At 39.4% G+C, this 17,797-nt stretch overlaps 1 protein-coding gene across 5 annotated transcripts in view; it reads left to right on the top strand.

Annotated features, from left to right (window-relative positions):
* The window catches only part of GBF1 (golgi brefeldin A resistant guanine nucleotide exchange factor 1), a 98,469-nt gene that overhangs the window by 41,820 nt on the left and 38,852 nt on the right, over positions 1-17,797 (top strand). For all 5 annotated transcript variants that reach the window (XM_036385996.2, XM_036385995.2, XM_036385993.2 and 2 more), the window contains exon 4: positions 13,650-13,781. In XM_036385996.2, the coding sequence (XP_036241889.1) occupies positions 13,650-13,781 (132 nt within the window). The remainder of the gene's footprint in view (positions 1-13,649; positions 13,782-17,797) is intronic.

Genomic DNA, 17,797 nt, shown 5'->3' with positions numbered 1-17,797 from the left:
TTGGGGTTTTTTGTGTGTGAAAAAGAGCATTGACTATTCAAGGAGTAACAGCATGGCTTAGTGACTGTTAGTACAGTTACAGCAGGTGTAACTCAGCTGAATCCTGTCAGAATGCAGTCATACATTAATTTGTATAGTAACAAGTAAAGTGTAAAGGGTCTGATATTTTGTAAATGCTCCTCACCAATGACTTTCTAAAGCAAATAAATGCCTCTAAATTCAGTTACTGAATGATGTGTAGTGTTTTGAATAAAAGTATTTAGAATTAAAAAGAAATCTAAAAATACAAATTTTTGTTTTGTTTAAATAGTCAGATGGGACATTTTTTACAAAGTCATGGTGAGAGCAAGTGATGAATACCTCGCTTTGAGAGTCTTCTAAGCTTTTAAGTTAGTTTATGCAGTGAAATGGATAGTGAGTGATTTACTGTAATCTACAGTAAATTTGCTGCATTTGCTAGTTCCTGTCAAGGAGGTATGGCTACAAAACAGTCTTTATATCTTTGAACAGATCTTTGCAGGCATTTAGGAAATAAAGGCAGTAAACCAGATAAAGACAAGTATAGTTCATCCAAGTCTTCCCTACTTTCCACCTTTTTAAATATGAATGCCTGATAGAAAAGGGCAGAGCAGAAGTTTTCTGTCCCTACCCGGCAGAGTGTTGAGTATCTTGGAGTAATCATGTCTCCTTCCCTCTCTAGATATTTTGTCTGCTAGCTTTCTGCTTCTCCTTGTGTAGTTTGGTGAAAAAATGTTTTGAGGAGAAAGAAGTGTTTTTCTATATTTAATCTATTGCTATTTATTAATTATCTAGCGATAATAGGTTTATGTGCTAGCTCTGTGCCTTTTTGTATTGATAACCCCTCTTGAGATCTCTCAACTCAGTGAAGATACTTTTTTTTTCCATTTTCATTTCATTTTTTTTAATTTCTTTTTTTCATTTACTGCCATTCTGTAATAAAACAGTCTTTGGTGAGTGGGACCTAATAGTGGTCTTCTTCTACCTAAAGGAGGATAACAAAAAAGGCAGAGCCACTTACATGGGCCAGAGATCCATTGCCATGAATATGGATTATTCCAGTTTTACTTGGGAGGAAAATGTTAAGACAGAGTTAAATACTGGGACATGGGAAGAGAGATTGGAATCTCCATCCATGGAGATTTTTACAGTTTGACTGAACAACCCGTTAGAGCTCCAGAGCAGTCGTTGAATGCTGGTTGTAGTAGGTGACCTGCAGGGAGCTCTTCCAATCCAAACCTCTCTGTGGTTCTAAGCTGGTTGTTTTAGTAATTCTTAATCTCCACTTTGTATTTGTCTGATCAGACAAGTGCTGCCTGTTTGTTTAAAACATAATCAGATGATCTTTAAAGTGCACATACTCTTCCCTGTTTGCTCTGAACAGTTCCTCTTTTTATGCACTTGGATGGCACAGATGTCTTAAGTGTCAACTCAGGTGATTTCCATGCTGAAACATTTAGTCTTAAACAGCAGAATTATCTCTGTCAGATTATAGGTTTGGCTCTCCAGTATGTTCCAAAATATGTGGGAGCAGGAAAGGGAAGGACTATTTCCTTCCATTTCCCCCAGTGCCTCTTCTCTGCTTGAAATGTGAAGTGAGTCTGAGGGATTCTACTGGTCCCTTGAGTATGTCATTATCCATTTGAAGGAACCTAGCAGGTGAAGCTGATATATAAGGAGCATTTCATTTTCTCCTACTCTCTCAAATGCACACAGTTGTGGATGTTTGTACTCAACAGAACCAGTGTGAAATTTAGTCACAGCCACAGCATGTGTTCTAATTTTCCGGGGAAACTTTCTCCCAGCTGTGGGTTAACCCTTTCTCCACTCTTCTTTCTGCTTCTCCAGCTTTTGGGAGATTATAGGGAGCAGTTTCTGTGATCAAGGAAGCCTTGAAAGCTGGAAAAAGAATTAGTTCTCAGTGCTTCTGTTGGGGAAGGGAATAAAATTAAAACTGGGTGTTCATGGAATGTGTATAGGAGATTCGATTTTGGGTTTTTTTAGTTTCTTTAAAACAATTGAAACAACTGTATTATTGCACCCCTCAGTTTTTGTCCTATGCTATGACAAAACTAAACTGAAATTACATTGTTGCCATCAGTCTTAAGGTGCTGCTTACCTAGTGTGAGTGCTGCCATGCTGTTGTAAAGGTTCTGACCCCAGTAAACTGCATTCATTTTAGGAGTTTTGCTATTCTAACTCATAGGCTTAAATTGGATTTTTAAAGGAAGTGGTACAGATGCTGTGTTGACCAGGACTAAAGGGAGTGCCTTTTTTTTTTTTCTTTTTCTTTATTTTTGTCTTTTTTCTTTTTTTTTTTTTTTTTTTTTCAAGCAGATATGCTAAGAGTGAGAGCATTTCCTCTTTGTGGAAGGAATCTGGTTGCAGGTATATTGTTACCACTTCCTGAAGCCTGTTATAGTGAGGAAGAAATGTGTTTGACATTCTTTCTGTGCACTAGAAAAGCATATTTGGAATTATATTTCGAGTTATCTATGTGTGTCCTTCTGTAAAAGAAGGGAAACTTTCTTTCAGCAGGAATATATATATTTCTAGATTTTAAATCTAGAAATTTAAAAATGTCACTATGGTAAACAACCACGGTAAATTTAAATTTACAGTAAGTTTTAAAGTGTTACTGTGGTAAACAACCATAGTCTGTAATGTCTAGTAATAACGTGATCCCAAATCAACATCAGTGCTGAGTCATATTTTCCCCCATTGTTTGAAGGTCTGTTGTCACAAGTGTGGAGATGCTGCGTGCTCAGCAGTGCCCGCAGTGCCCGTCAGGAGGCAGACGGGAACACGGTGCCGGCTCATAGAGGACGCGGTATTTGCAGCGCGTTGTGTTCAGCTGCTCTTTCTCCCTGGCCAGATTAAGTTATGTTGTGGCTTCCTTTGCCTGCTGCTGCTCTCTTCACTCATTTCTCTATTTGGATTCTTTTTGTGCTGAGATTCAGTCGTTCACAGAGCAGCAAAATGACATCTCCAGACTGCCTGCTGCCAGATCACAGCAGTTTAAATTGGAAACTTAAAAGCTGAAGCAGGTGCTGGAACTATTCTCCCTTTGGTCTGGTTCATTGAGCGCCAGCCTTCAGCTGAGGAATGGGAAAGGGAGGAGAATTGATTTTGTGATTAAAATCTCTGACTGATTAATATTTGCATTTCTTCAAATAGTTATGTGAAAATGCCATAAATTAAATCTGAGTTTAGTGGAGCTTCAGGTGGTTGCAATGATACTTGTTTTAGATCTGAAGTTATGACTCTGGGCCAAGGTGCTGGTTTTTTGTTAACATGAATATCTGCAGCAGATGTAATGTTTTTTTTTAAGAGACCACAGGAAGAACATGCTCTATTTCTGCTAGTTTTCTTAAAGTTTCCAAATTTGGTAAACTATGGAGGGTTTGGTTTGGTGGTTTTGGTGGTTTTCTGTTTGTGTTTTGTTTTGGTTTGCTTTTTCCAGTTCAGTTACAGGCCTGAGTTTGCAGCTTCTGCTTGAAAAACTGATTTAGAAAATCAAGAATGTTTTCTAGACATAGTTCTGGAGTGAGCTTCTGCTTGGTATTTATTGATTGCTGCTGCTAACCAATAGAAGATCTGGGGAGGGAAACTCTCTTCACTCAGTGGATATTAGGGAGCCTACATGTACAATTACAGAGGGGACTTTTTGTTCCTGGTAAGCACAAGTCAGAATTTAAATAGTTTAAATAGGAAGAGACCTCTGGAATTCATCTGCTCTGATACCCTGCTGAATGCAGGACCAGCTTGTGAGATTGTGTGTGGGGTTAAAGCCTGCTGAATTCTCACTGTTTCCAGGGATAGAGCTTCTACACCTTCTCTGAGCAAACTGTTCTGGTGTTTGAGCACCCTTCTTTAGAAAAAATCTTTCCAATACCTAATTGGTGTCCCCCATTATTATTCTGCACTCTTGCATTAATTTATTCCTATTAGAAGAGATTCTTTTTTCTTAAAAGTATAAGGTTGTCTTTCCATTCTCATGTGATTTGGCATGTTTGGACTAGCTTAGAGACTTTTTCATATGCTATTTGGGAGAAAAGGGACAAGGAATGTTTCTGCTGCTGGCATTTTAAAGAACTTGTGTTGATTCACATATGGCCCTGCAGGTCTGGGGTTTCTTGACTTGTAGTGTGTAAAAACAGTAACATTTGTGGTGTAACAGTATGACACTGACTCATGATTATCAGTTGAGTTTGAATGTTGATTCTAAAACTTGATTTAGAAATTGCAGTAGCCTTTTGAGTACAGGGCATTTACTTCTCTGGTTATTGCTGAGCATTGACAGGTGGGAGTGCAGGAGGGGAAAGCCCTGTGTTCCCACTAGAAATGAGTTTGGTGATGCTGAGTGAGCATGAGAGATTAGAGTATTTTAAAAGGTTTATCTTCAAACAGTGCTTATTTATTAGCCTTAGGTTTTTGGAAACCTAATTGAGATGTTATGCAATCAAATAATTTTTGTAGAAGCCAAAAAGTCTGATGTCTCAATGGTCTGGAACAGAGCTTATGTGTAGGTGTTTTCAGGGCAAATACTACCTTGTGCATAATTTCCACATGTTATTGGAGAGCCATTAAAAAGTTAAAGTGAACCATTATCTGGATATTTTTACCCACTCTTAAGAGGAATAACTTTTCCCTCTGCTTATCACTGATCCACTCCTGCTGCTTGCTTTCTTTTTTGTTTCTTTTTTTTCCTTTTTTTTTTTTTTGTTAAAAACATTCTTTTTAATTCAGTGTGATAAAACATCCGTTATTTGTAAGTTGATTGAGCATAAAGTATTTCATTATAAAATGGTCATCCATCACTGGAAGCTGGGGGCTGCAAAAAACATTAACTGTGCACTTTTGGCTGGAATGCAGCTTCTCCAGAATAATGCAGCTTCTGTATAAAGTATGCAGCATAAAAAAATCGACTGTTCAGGAAAACAGGTGCTCGCCTTGCTCTCCCAGGGCTTTGGGATTTCATCCCAAGTTTTTGGAAGGGCCCTTAAACTCCTACTGTTACCTAGAGTCACTTTTTGCTTTTGAGCAGTGCTCTCAAAGCTGAAAATGCTGTTGTGTGTCAAGTGATTTCATTCTGACAAGGCCGTGAGAATTTACTAGCAGTTTAACTGCTACTCTTTTGAAAAAGATATATATTTTCTTCCCCTCATTCCTTAGCTCTTCTGAAAATTGGGTAGCTTTTTTTAAAATCAAGTTCTTTAACACTGACACCCAAAAGTGAGTGGCTAAGTGCTGCAGAGTTTTTTCTCCAGTTTGCATTGTGAATCTCCTTGATATTTTATAAGCTCAGCTGCTGTTCTTCTGTGTGATAAACTGTAAATATAATTTTGACTTCAACTTGTGTTATACAGTGCATATCATATTTCCCTAACTTAAATATTAACTTGAAAAATAACTGTTTTAACTAAGAGTCTTAGTTAACTTTTGATTTTGGAAGGATAGGGTGAGAAGGTTTTATTGGACTGGTATTGCTGGGTTTTTTGATAATATTTCCAGGTAATCCTATGGCACAGCACTTAAGGCCAAATATGTTCCCTTTTCATATGAGGAGTTGAAGCAGAGATGAAGTGACTTGCCCAAGGGCATGAAGGGGAGATGAGTGGGAGAGGCTGAGGAGACTGATTTGCCTGTCTGTGATCAAGGGCCTTGCTGCCCCTTGATGGTCAGTTTATTTATGTATGTGCTTACATCCTGTCAGAGCAAATTCTGTAGGTCTAGGATTGAAAATCAAAAGGAAATTCTTCTGTCTTTGGCTTTTTACTGAGTTTTGGGAATAAGTGCTGTTGGAGTATAATGGTTCCATCCCAGAGGTCATGGCAGCAGAAATGCAAGGGGTGAGTGGTTAAAGCAGGGTTGTGTGTGGTGACCTGTTCAGTGTGTGTTGTGTATTCCAGTTGGAGAGCCAGGCTGTGTTGTGCCCTCGGGGAAGAAGAGAGGGAGTGAGGAGCTGGGGGCTGGCTTGAGCCAGCAGCCCTGTTTGTCTGAAGGAGTTAAAGTTTGCGCTGTCGCTTTTACATCAGTCCTGCTGGGCAACATGGAGTCACCGATGGCCTTTATCAGGATCACTCAGCTGAACTTCTGAGCCACTCAGAAGTGGTTTCTTCTGTCATGGGCATGTACTAGTTCAAAAATGTTAGCAATAGACTAAAATAGATCAGTTTGACACTTTCTTAGAGACTGTAACCTGTATTCTATTTCTTTACGTGGATTTTAGGCCATTTTGATTCTTCACAGACATTTTATTGTTTTACAGCAGATAAATTATTCCAGAGCATGAAAAAAAATGTATTTAATGGAGTTGGGGATTGATATAACATTGTTTCCATGATGCCTGTCTTAAGATACATCCTACTTTGTGATCACTGAAGTTGAATACCATTCACAGATCTCTTCAGATGCAAAAACTAACCAAAAAAGTCAAAAGTGTTAAAACTCAGGATTTTGTTTCTTTTCATGTATCATCAGGACCTTGTATCAGTGGTTTGCTCTAGCACATTGCAGTATGCAGAAATTAATTTCTTTCCCTAGTCCATTTGGAAGAACATGATGCTCACTTGTTGTCATTATTATAGGAATCAAGGTGCTGTTTAATGCATGTAGCATCAAAATTTTGGCACATGCGTGTGTGCAAGGATTACTGATTGCTTCAATTATTGCTGGGGTGGGGGGGGTGGCGGGGGAAGGTTGCTTAATGTTTTTATTTTTACTGTTTGTATGTCTTAAGGTAATGGTTGTGTTGACTGCCAGCAGGCTGGACTCTTCTTCCTTTTGCTTCTGTTCCACTCCTCTAGGTTGAAAACTAATATCCCTGTGATGTTTTGCATTCTGCTTTCCTCAAGTCTCCCATTTTGTTCTGTGGTCACCTGGTGTGTGGGCTCCTGAGCTCTGGGCGATTGTATTTTGCCAGGAGCACCTGGGAGTTTTTGGTTAATATGGCAAAGCACAATGTCTCCTAGATTAGTTCAGGTTGAATAGAAGAATTTGTGTAAATCATAACAGCAAGGTACATTGAACCTTTGAGAGAGATTTTTGTCATTAAAAGATTCTTTCCTCTTGGGTCATCAGGCTTTTCCTCATTTTATTCTTGGATTTTGTCTGTCTCACTGATGCATTTTTGATTCTCTGGCAACACAAGAAATGTCTTGGCTTGTTTGGGATTTGTTGTTCTTCAATTTCCTTTTAATTTTTCCCCTTGGCACTCATTGGCCTCCCTTGAGGAAAGGGTAAACAGAATGGAGTAACATCCAGACAGCTAATTGATGATAAAACTGTAATCTTTTTCTCCAGCCTCCTAGAAATAGTGAAGTTTTCCTTTTCACAACACGGTGAATTTGCAATGAGAGCTCTATTCATAGTGTGGTAGACACACAAAGCTGTGGAGAATTACTGTGCTTTAAAATACCAGGGAAGGAGTTTTAATTTCTCCTGGGCTTTTAAATTGCCTACTTAGCTTGGGCCTGGTACTGTGCAAGATGTGTAAAATATCATAGTGAAGCAAGTCCAGTGACTGAATTGAGTTCTGTAGAGTGTCACAATCTAATTGCTCTTTATTCAACATGTACCAATTTCTTTTAGAGAGGAGAAAGAGTGCTTAAACTTGACATACATCAAACTTGTACTGTCAGTAAGATGAGCAGCTAAGTCCATCCTTTGGACTTGGCAGTGGGCAATTCCCCACAGGTTTCATTTAGCCTGGTCTGTCTTGTTAGACTGGCCACGCTCTCTTCCCCGTATTAGGAGGGAACCTTGGGAAACCTGGCTCTAATTCACAACTGCAGCAAGATCAATAACTATCAGCATTTGGTCAAGGGCAGATGAATTTGTCATGGGATGGCTGCTTTTTGATTTGGTTTATTTTAGTTTAGTAATTTCATTTGAGTTGAGTGTAGTGTCATTGGCTTGGAGGAGTGCCTGTGGGTTCTGAACTTCAGACCTGGTGCAGGTGTGTCACAAAAACTGGCTGTTGTCATAGGTATGGTGATTTTCTGCAAGAATCTTTTGAAACAGTTTCATCTGGTTCTGAACAGACAAAAAGTGAAGCTTGCCTTCATTTTATTTGCCTTTTTTTAATGGGATGGTTTTGTTTTGTTGGAGTTTTTAAGTGGATGTTAAGTTTCAGTTACCTGTGAAACTTTTAAGCAGTTTAGCTTACTGAGCTTCAGGCTAAGTAACTTCCACCCATGGGAGAAAAATGCTTCAAGAATGGGTAAAATCTCAAGTCAGTTTTTGTAGTGTCATTGGGGAGTTCAGTTTTCTGGAGTAGAATTAAGTGCCATTACAATTATCATTAACAGTTTAGAGCTTTTGTCTGTTTGTAAAAGCCACAAAACTAGTGGTATATTCCAAAACCTAACAGAGGCTTAGATCAGCTGTATTACCCTATCTCCTTTCCCTCAATCAGCCTTCCTGTAAGGGAGATAAAAAAGTATTCAAGCAGTTCTGAATTTGCTTATTTCTAACATATGTAAATAATCTTACTGTGAAATGGGCTGGCAAAATCAAGTGGTGCTCTAATGCTTATCCTCTACTATGAAGTAGGAGAAAGGGTTTCATGAAAACAAGGATGGATTAGCATTGAAATTACCCTTATTACTCTTCACACTGGCAAAAGATACACTCATGAGAGAGCAGTTTGGAGATGGGAGGCTTTTACTATATAGTTACTTGATTTTTTGCCTTTCATCAGAATTAGTCATGTCTTCTTAGAGTTGTTCAGGTCATGGGATGGGAGGAAATAGTCTAGGATTTGAAGCAAGGTCTGCTCCTGATGACCTTCAACCTTACTGTGCTAAATTACCCCTCAGCTCACTTTAAGAGCTGTTCTTATTTTGAAGCAGTCTTTTGATTGCAACCTCTGACCAGTATGTGTCAACCATAGCTCAGAAAAAAGTTTGTCAAGGTATTTGTCTCTGCTATCTCCTCAGTGCTAAGAAATAAAAACAGAATTAAACAGCTTCAGCTTTTGAAATGACGTCATATCTAGACACTCAGCAGTCTTCATGACTGGTGTTAGAAATTCAAGGTGGAGCAAGTACTCATGTCTGTACTTTTAAGTCCATCCAAATAGAAACCGTGGAACTTTGCCTCCTGTGTAGTTCCATACTTCTGCTGATGGCATTTGCTTTCCTTGTGATTGAAGTGAGTAGCTTGTGCTTGTAATACCACTCTAGAACAGAGTACTACTGCTGGGTGAAAAGTACTTTGGGAACAGTGGAGACACAGCTGGAGTTTACAGTGAAGTTTTGGCTGAAGATACTTTAGCAAGTTCCTGCTTATGAAAAAATGCCCAGGAAATTTTAATGGTCAGTCAGAGCAGCTGAATTTGAAGCACAGCATCAGATGAAACTCCTTATAACTAATGGCACACACTGGTGGTATTTTCAGTGCTTCTGCTTCACTGGTAGGGAAATATAATAAGTAATTCCATAGAAGACAGTGTTTTAGTTGAGTTTATGTTGCCCTAACTAAAGGATGTGAAGAGTCAAATGCTCAGTATGCATTATGTCATGCTTCCCCAAAATAAAAATCTCAGTTCTGAGGGGTGCTTGAGATCTTGGCACTGTGGAACAATCGTTTGTTAAAGTCATGTTTAATGAAAGGGAGATAAACACACGAAGCTGGAGTGTGACAAATGAAAGCATTTGTGCCATTGTAATGAAATTAGGCAAACAGAACAGGCTTGACATCTCTGGGTTCCCCTTGTCAAACTGCATTTGTAATTCCAGCTTTGCATTCATGTGTGGCTGTGAATGGCACTGTTTCTCTCTTGGTTTGGTGGGTTGGGGCCCCTGAATGACCACTTTAATTCACAGGGCATTAGCTTTGAAGAGTATATTTTACAGACATCCGTAGAAAAGGATTGTAGTTAATTCATACTTCTCCTTCATTGGCTGGAATATCCTTGATTTTCAGACTGTGTTTATGTTTATTGTTTGCAAAGCTTTTGTTACCATTTATTATAATGAAGTATTGGTTTTGGAGATGCACAAAGCTTGCTTCCACACATCCCTACGGTATGTATACTGTGTTGCACAATCCCCACGGTATTTATGTGTTTTAGAAACTAGGATGTAAGCTTCTGGCTCCTCAGCTTCTCCTTAGCTGGCAGAATCCTGTTTTCTTTATCTATTAAGAGCTTAGATTAGGATAAGACAATGATACTGTGGGGAACCTGGAGAGAATATTCGGTGGCTTTTGATGACCACTTGTTTATGAAGTTTAGTGGACATTGGCATTATTTTCAGGAAGGAAAACTAGAGCTTTCTCTCATAACACTAGCTGCACTATACAGACTGTATAGGTGGCAATCTGTTCTCCTTTCAGATCAGAAAATATCTACAAATGTGCTACCAACTGCCCTGTGTTGCAAGGGCTGGTCTAGATATTGCAAGAAAAACAAAATGAGAGCAACTAAGACCCCATTGTAGGGGAGAGATGGTAGAGGATTCTTTTCACTTGAAACACTGCCTGTACCAGGGCTGTGTGGAGCAGAACATACACTCAGGAACAAATGAGTGTGGTTCATTTATAACGTAGCTTTTTTGTACTTGTCATCCAGCATTAATTGGCTGTTATTGTCTGGGGTTAAATGTCAGAGTTGGAGTAAATTTGCTAGCTGGAAGTCAGGGTGTGTCTTTTAGCTCAGGTGCAGAGTGGCATGTGTTCCAGTCAGTCTGGAGAATTTGTTTTTGGAGTGGTGAAAAACATGTTCCTCCTCTGTTTATCACCTGTAGAGCTGCTGTAGTTGCAGTTTTGCTGGGGCACCTACAACCAGTATGCATATACTGTTCTGTGCCTGTTACCTAGGGACTCTATGTAAAGCAAATTCAAGCTCTGAAGATTTTTAGAGGAACAAGTTACTATAATTCTGTTTGCTAGATTTGTTAACTTCTAAATTAAACAGCTGATAATCACAGGACTAACTCAAAATAACTTCTCATTTCCCAGCAATCCTGCATTTTGACCTAGCTGAAATTAAGCCAATACTTATTTCAGCAGTTAAAATGTTTATGAAAATCCAGAAAGTGTGACCACACCGTACTTTAGGATGGTTTTAAAAGGCAAGTACCATTTTGTCCTTTTTTCTTGGGACATATTCAGTCTGACTTGCTGATCCAGATTGCAGGGGCTTCTCATCCTTTGAGTGAAAGGACAAAATGTTTTTGGTGTTTGTTGAGCGAACTGAGAATAAAGAGCATGTCACGTAGGCCAGAATGGCAGTGTTTGCAGAAAGTGGTTTTGAGGATGACCCAGGAAGCACTTGCTGAGACTTCAATTTTCTGTGGCATGAACTGATTGAGCCCCAAGGCAAGAGTCGGAAAGCTGGATTTCTCTTCTGTTACAGCGTTACCTTGGTCTTTCTCTCACCTTAAGAAAAGAGAATGTCTGTTCATTGTGCAGCTCAGTTTGCAAGCAGGGAGCATAGTGCTGCATGCTCAAAGCATTGCTGTTGTCTGGGCTCGCCTCGCTGGAGAGGTGCGTGGGATACAGCTCAGACAGCCTTTCTGAAGGCTGGGCGTCAAAGGCCAACAGCTGCTGCATAAGAGGAGCCCAGGTCATGTGGCTTGGGTTGCAGTTGCCTGTCCTCGGGACAAATGATGTTGAAATAACTTGTCATAAACAATTTTTTCTTGTTCATTTACTCTGATTCGGAACACATAGCCGATCCTGATAAGAGTCATTCAGGAGTGAAGAGTTGAATTGCCAGAGAAAGCAGCTTATGTGAGCGTTTTAGATCAGGAATGTGCCAACAGTGTGCTAACAATAAGAAAACTCGTCCGAGAGGGACCTGCTCCTGCACTTCAGGAGAAAAGGGACACCAGAGGTCTGATGCAGTTTGTTTGCTGAAGTGCCAGAATGGCTGGATGGGAGTGCTGAAATGGGAGTTAGGTGCTTAAACATGAATTAGTTGATTAAATATCATTATAGACATGTGTGTCTAAGTGCAAATAATCCATGGGAAGAATGAAGGAAAGCACTGTGGTCTCAGAGGAATTGTGTCCTCATTAAAATTGCCAGCCTGAAGAGTTGGCTTTTTGATACATTACTTAAGATACTCTTTCCCATCTTCTCCATTTCCATGCGCTGCTTTAAGCTAGCTGAGCATTACTGAGTGTTGTGCTGATGCTGTTCTTCACTTGCTTCTCTGAAATTTTGTTGAAAGGACCTGTGTGAAAAGAATGGGAAGTGCTTTCCAGCTGGTTCCCAAAGTAGACCAGGCTCTTCATTTAATTCTAAGTAATGTTTTAATATAATTTTTTTCTGGCTTTGAGTAGATTTCAAAGGAAGGCTGCTTTAAGGAGTCCCTTGTGAAATTTTGTCCTGTGTTTTCTAGTTAAAACACTGAGAAATGTCTCTTGCTAGAAAATTGGTAGAGAGAAAAGCAGCAGCTTGTTGAAGGATTCAGGAATTGCAGTCTTTTTTTCTCCCTGCCTCAAAGAAGCTCATATTTCAGATAAGTTCAATATTTGATTATTTTATTAAGGGTATAAATGCCAGTGATCCTGTGACACTATTAGCCATTAGACTTGTTAACTTTTATTAGGAATAAAAAGTATGTTTCAGCAAGTTGAGCCAAGTGTTGTACTTAAATATTTCCAGTCTCAAATTATTCCAGTTACTTCTAATGCATTCCTCTGTGCCTATGTACTAGCTGTCCTGTGGTTGCCTTCACCTGTTTTTAATGCTTTTTCTCCTAAATCCCCCTCAGGGCTCCTCTTATCTTGATTCCTTCTGCTTTATTTGGTTGGGCTTGGTTTTTGTTTTGTTTTGGTTTTTTGTTTGTTTTTCTTGGTCAATTTTCCTAGTTCTGGTTATTCTCTTCTGTATTTCTTTTCCATTCCCAAAGCGTCTCTCGATCATCTTGGAAAGTTCAGGAAGCTTGTTAGTTGTTTTTTCTCCAGCTCAATAGCTCAGTGCCTTCTTGTACTGCAACTTTAGAGTGGGTCCTTGCTGGCCAAAAAGCAAGTAGAGGAGTGCCCTTTTTAATTGTTTGGTTGAGAGGCTTATACAGTTATTTTGAGAGCAAGACAGAAGAGTTTTTAAGTTAGGGTATCTTGTGAGGTTTTCCTGTCTTTGCCAAGCAAACATTTAGTATTGTAGAAATGCAGTTTGTATTCAGGCAAGGAGCTGCAAGAGGTCCAATGAACCTGGTTGTACATTTGTACTTTGCATGTGATTAGTGTGGAGTTTTATCTGTAGTAGGATGTTACAGGGGTGGCAGAAGGTGGGACAGAGTCTATAGAGTTCAAGGCTTCACACAGTTCCAAGAGTAATAGGAAAATGAAGCTACATCTGCCAATGAGTTAAAGCATAAATTTAGGCAGCAGTGGCCTCTGTGGCGTTTACAGAGTGTTCCTACAATCAGATTTTAGAAGGCTCCAGAAAGCTGTTTTGAAGATTGCAAGAAAGTGAACTTTACAAAGCATTGCATTTAAAATATACACATATACCTATGTGTGTGTTTTGTGCGTGTGACCTTCCCACCAGCCTTCTGAAACTAACCTAGAGCAGGCTTTTTTCCCTCGGAGATGAAAAATGTATATTCTTAAAGAGAAAATGAATCCTAATAAATCAAGTCTACTTGTCTTTTTAAAATTATTTTTATTTTACAGAGCTATCTGAAATTGAACCGAATGTCTTTCTTCGGCCTTTTCTGGAAGTAATCCGTTCTGAAGACACTACAGGCCCCATAACTGGGTTGGCACTCACCTCTGTGAATAAGTTCCTCTCATATGCACTAATAGGTATGTTATGTGACTTGGGGGGATTTACCAAAATGCCAGCCAAATGCATCTCTGTGAGCTGTGTCTTTGGCCAGGATACATGCTTGCAGTCTTAATATGGAGATTAGGGAAATAAGAAAATTGTCATTAACACTGGGGAAATCAGCATCTGCAGTTTCTTAATATCTTACTGGCTGATCTTTCATGGTCCTACAGCTGTGTCTGGAGACAGAGCCAAAGCCTCTGCTCTGCCCTGGCTGCTGTGTGTGCTTAGGGCCTGCTGCAGGACTGTGCTGGTCACCAGCTGCTTTTTAATGCCCTCCAAGCAAAAGGGCTAGGGAGGGAAGAATACCAGTTTAGATTACAATGTTGTAACATGTAGAAACACAGTAGGATTTATTTAGTTTTGTGGACTAATATTTCTGCTCTAGAGTGAGGATGATTTTTTGCCCGGTCCCAGACCTTGTCCAGTGGTGTGCCAGTACTCTTCACTTTCCACAGTTGTCATGGCAGAGATTGTATTGCTGCTGATCAAACTTTCAAATTTGCACATTTTTCTTTGTATCTGTGAAGAACTAATAATGTGCATGTGGTCAGTTCCCGTGGCTCAGCTGGCTTGTAACTCATTAGCTGACTTTCTGTCTGCCATCAATGTGTCACCCTGTTGTTAGTGGTACTCGATTTTTCTCTGTAAGTTCTGTTAGTACTTTGTGATCATACCTCTGTGAATTGCAAAACCTGTTATCCGTGTTTGTTTATATATAGTCTCACTTAAGGAAAATAATTTTATTAGTCTTCCTTCCCCCTGAGTTCAGATCTCTCAGTTCTTTTTCTCCTTTACATTGTAAGGGAACGCTTTGAATTTTTGGTTGTTTTAAATATTTAGTTCTTTAGAGATAAGCTGAAGGTAGTTAGGGAAAGAAAGGGGCTTTATGTCCATGCAAATCACTTTTGCAGGAAAGACACAATACTAAAATGAGCAAAAATAGAGACTTGCAGGAAAAAAGATTGAGGTGTTGGATGAAAATCTAGTGCCTGAAGACTTCAGTTAGTGAGTAGTGTTTGATATAATTAAGTACAATAATATAACTAGAATGATGCAATAATGACAGAAGTTTCTAGGACAATAAAGAAATTTTTAAAAATAAGCCTGTAAAACCTGTCCCCCTGAAGAATTAAGCAATAATGCAAAATATATGACTTTCAGCATTACAGTTAGGGATGGACTCTTCTTCTGGGCTTTTATGACCTATATCACATGTCCAGGCAATGTCTGCACAGGCAGCTGGCTACAAATGCTTGATTTGAGGCAGAAACAGGAAAAAATGGAGTTTAGAATTTATAGCCTTTCTCTAGCTACCTGTTGTTTAGAATATTAATTGGGTCACTCCAACAAGAGTGCATCCTTGTACCTGTTGGTGATTGTGTGTCTTGGTAGTAGGCAGTGGAAGACTCTCTGCCTGGCTTTTTTTCTGGGGCAGAACCTGTAATCCAAGACCTTCGTTGTTGCTTCAGGTGACATTCAGAGCAGCCTTGTCCTTTGTGCTGCTCCAGATACCAGTTAGGCTGGGATTAGTGGTGCTGGCTGAACATCTGGCTAGGTTGTATTGTTAAATAAAAGCTTTTTGGTATTATAATTTCTTTTTGTAATATGAGACTAAAAGTAGTCTAAAGACTGCTTGCCTAAACATAGGAAATGCTTAAAACTGTTCTTAATGTACAAATCTGTCTCAAACTATACAGAGCAAGAGAGAAGAAAGCTGGCATAACCATGGTAGGCAAATTGCAGTGTGGCAGATATTATAGTGTGTTTTGGGGCTGCATAATGACAGGTGAAGCCAGCACTTCTTTAAAAAGTGACAGTAGCAATGTCTGTTCTCTGAGTGGCTGGTTTTTGCTGTTCACACTGGGTTGAAAACCAGGGTGCAGTGAAAGGGCCAAAATCCTCTGATAAATATCTTTGTTTAAATGGCTTTCTTTTCCCATTTTCAAAGTATTTCATTGCTAATCCTTGTGCAGTCTTATTGGTTTTTTATTCTTTCACATGTCAGGTGGTTATCTGTCTCCTTTTTAGGCCAGTATTTCTCAGGGGTATGTTTTAAAACCAGTTAGAAAAGAATAATTCCTGAGTAGAGTTTAAGACTTCTGATCTCTGGTAGTTTGAATTACAAATTCATACTAATGATATAGTGTGCAATCACAGCTCAGTTAGATAAAATTACTCGAAATTCACCATGTGTGTATTTTAGCAGGAATAGTTAGCATTACAGTGATTATCTTCTGCTCTAAGTACTTCTTCTACAAGAGTTTTAGTTGATAAATTACACAATAACTTTTAAAGTACTAGAAAACTGTGTGGTAATACTAAACTCCTATTGATTTGTATCCCTCAGATTAGTTATTTCCTTGCTCAGCAGTTTTGCAGTAGCTAGTGAGCTGTCAGCCTGCTGGATGAGCTTAAACCTTAGCTATAGGAAGACTAGTGGCTAAATTTCAGAATTAGGTTTTTCTCTATTTCTCTCAGAAAAAGTATGTGCTCTTTTTATTGTCCACAGCAGCTTTTGACTCCATTTCTAAAGTTAGTTTTCCCTGATGTTCCTGGAAACTATATATCTGTAAGGAAGTAGCTGTTGCTCAGCTTCCAGCGAGAGGACTTGCTGTTTAAGTAGTTTAAGGCTTGTTCTCCCCTCCACCTTTTCTGTCTCCTTGGTGATTTATTTTAGTTCTATTAAAGGTGATGCTGAGCAGGCTTCTGGCTTTCCTGAATTCCCTCTGGTTCAGAGCCTGGATTTTCTGATTTCTCTTTGTTCCTTTGCCCACCTGTTGTAAGACTGCACCTGGTATGAATTGTGTGTATCTAGATGGGGTGTCTAGATCTTTGCATTGTAGATGGCAATTTTCAAACTGTTATTGTTGCTCGCTCAAACTTCTTGTTAGTGATTCTGAGCAGGCATCGATACATCTTTCTGTACTGTTTTCTCACAAGGGAACAAAGATTTTTGTCTGTATATTGTTTCTGCAAAGTAGAAGTATCTGTGCTTTTAATTGAACTCAAGAGGCTTTATAAATTGACCTGAATTTATAGTGCTGTTCCAGGGAGCCAGAACTGAAGTAGTCAGGCGTGATGTGTGCTGGGAGAGAGGCGTTGAAGGTAGGGGCTAGAACAGCGAAGCAGTACTCACAGATCTGTTACAGAAGCATGTGCACAACTTGCTTGCATTTTCTTTTCACACAGACTGTTTATCCATAACTATGATTAAATAGATCTCTAAGACCAGAGTAACTCACATCTCCTGGAAAAGGTGACAATAAAGTGAAATCTCTGTGTGCTGCCTGTGGGAGACTTTTCTGCAGCAAGTTGCTTTTTTGTCTTGATTGCCACTGGGCTGCTTTCCACTGTGGTTGTTGAGGTTGGTTAACAGTAATGCTCATGTAGGTGCTGGCGTTGTAACACCACTGGTCTTTGCCTAATTTAATTAAGACAATTCAGAATGAGCCTACATCACCTTTGGTGATCTATGCTATTACCTCCATGAATAAGAGTGCATGACTCACCAACCTATGACTGATTTTATTGCCTCTGGTAGAAGAGTAGTAGCTTCTCGCTGGATTATAAGCCATTATTGAAGGTGTGCAGAGGACTGCTTTTGACAGCCAGACCTCTTACCTAATGCTTCCAGTTTTGTAGTTTTGTATCCTGTTGTGTGCTGCTGCTAAACTGAGTGAAAAGTGACCAATTGGTTTTAGAACAGCCTTCTTAAAAGCTCAGTGAAGTTTGTTTGGCAAACTAGGAGAGGAACTCGCTCTAAACTGTGCAAGATTTCTCTGTGTGTGTGAACAATGTCAAAAGTAAACCAGCTCTGTTCTTTAAAGGTGTGTGTAAGAGATGGCAATGGCAAAGTGCTGCTCCTATGCTGATTTATGTGATTCTAAAGTACACTGGTGCCATTTCACTTTTATGCAACTATGAGAAATTTCTTACCCTGCAGCCACTCAGGATAGGAGTATGGTAGAGGGCTGCTGTCTCTGGACCACAA

The sequence above is a fragment of the Molothrus ater genome, chromosome 8 (genome assembly GCF_012460135.2).
Source record: "Molothrus ater isolate BHLD 08-10-18 breed brown headed cowbird chromosome 8, BPBGC_Mater_1.1, whole genome shotgun sequence".
NCBI lineage: Eukaryota > Metazoa > Chordata > Aves > Passeriformes > Icteridae > Molothrus > Molothrus ater.
Note: the sequence above shows the minus strand (reverse complement) of the source record. Positions and strands in the feature narration are given on the sequence as shown.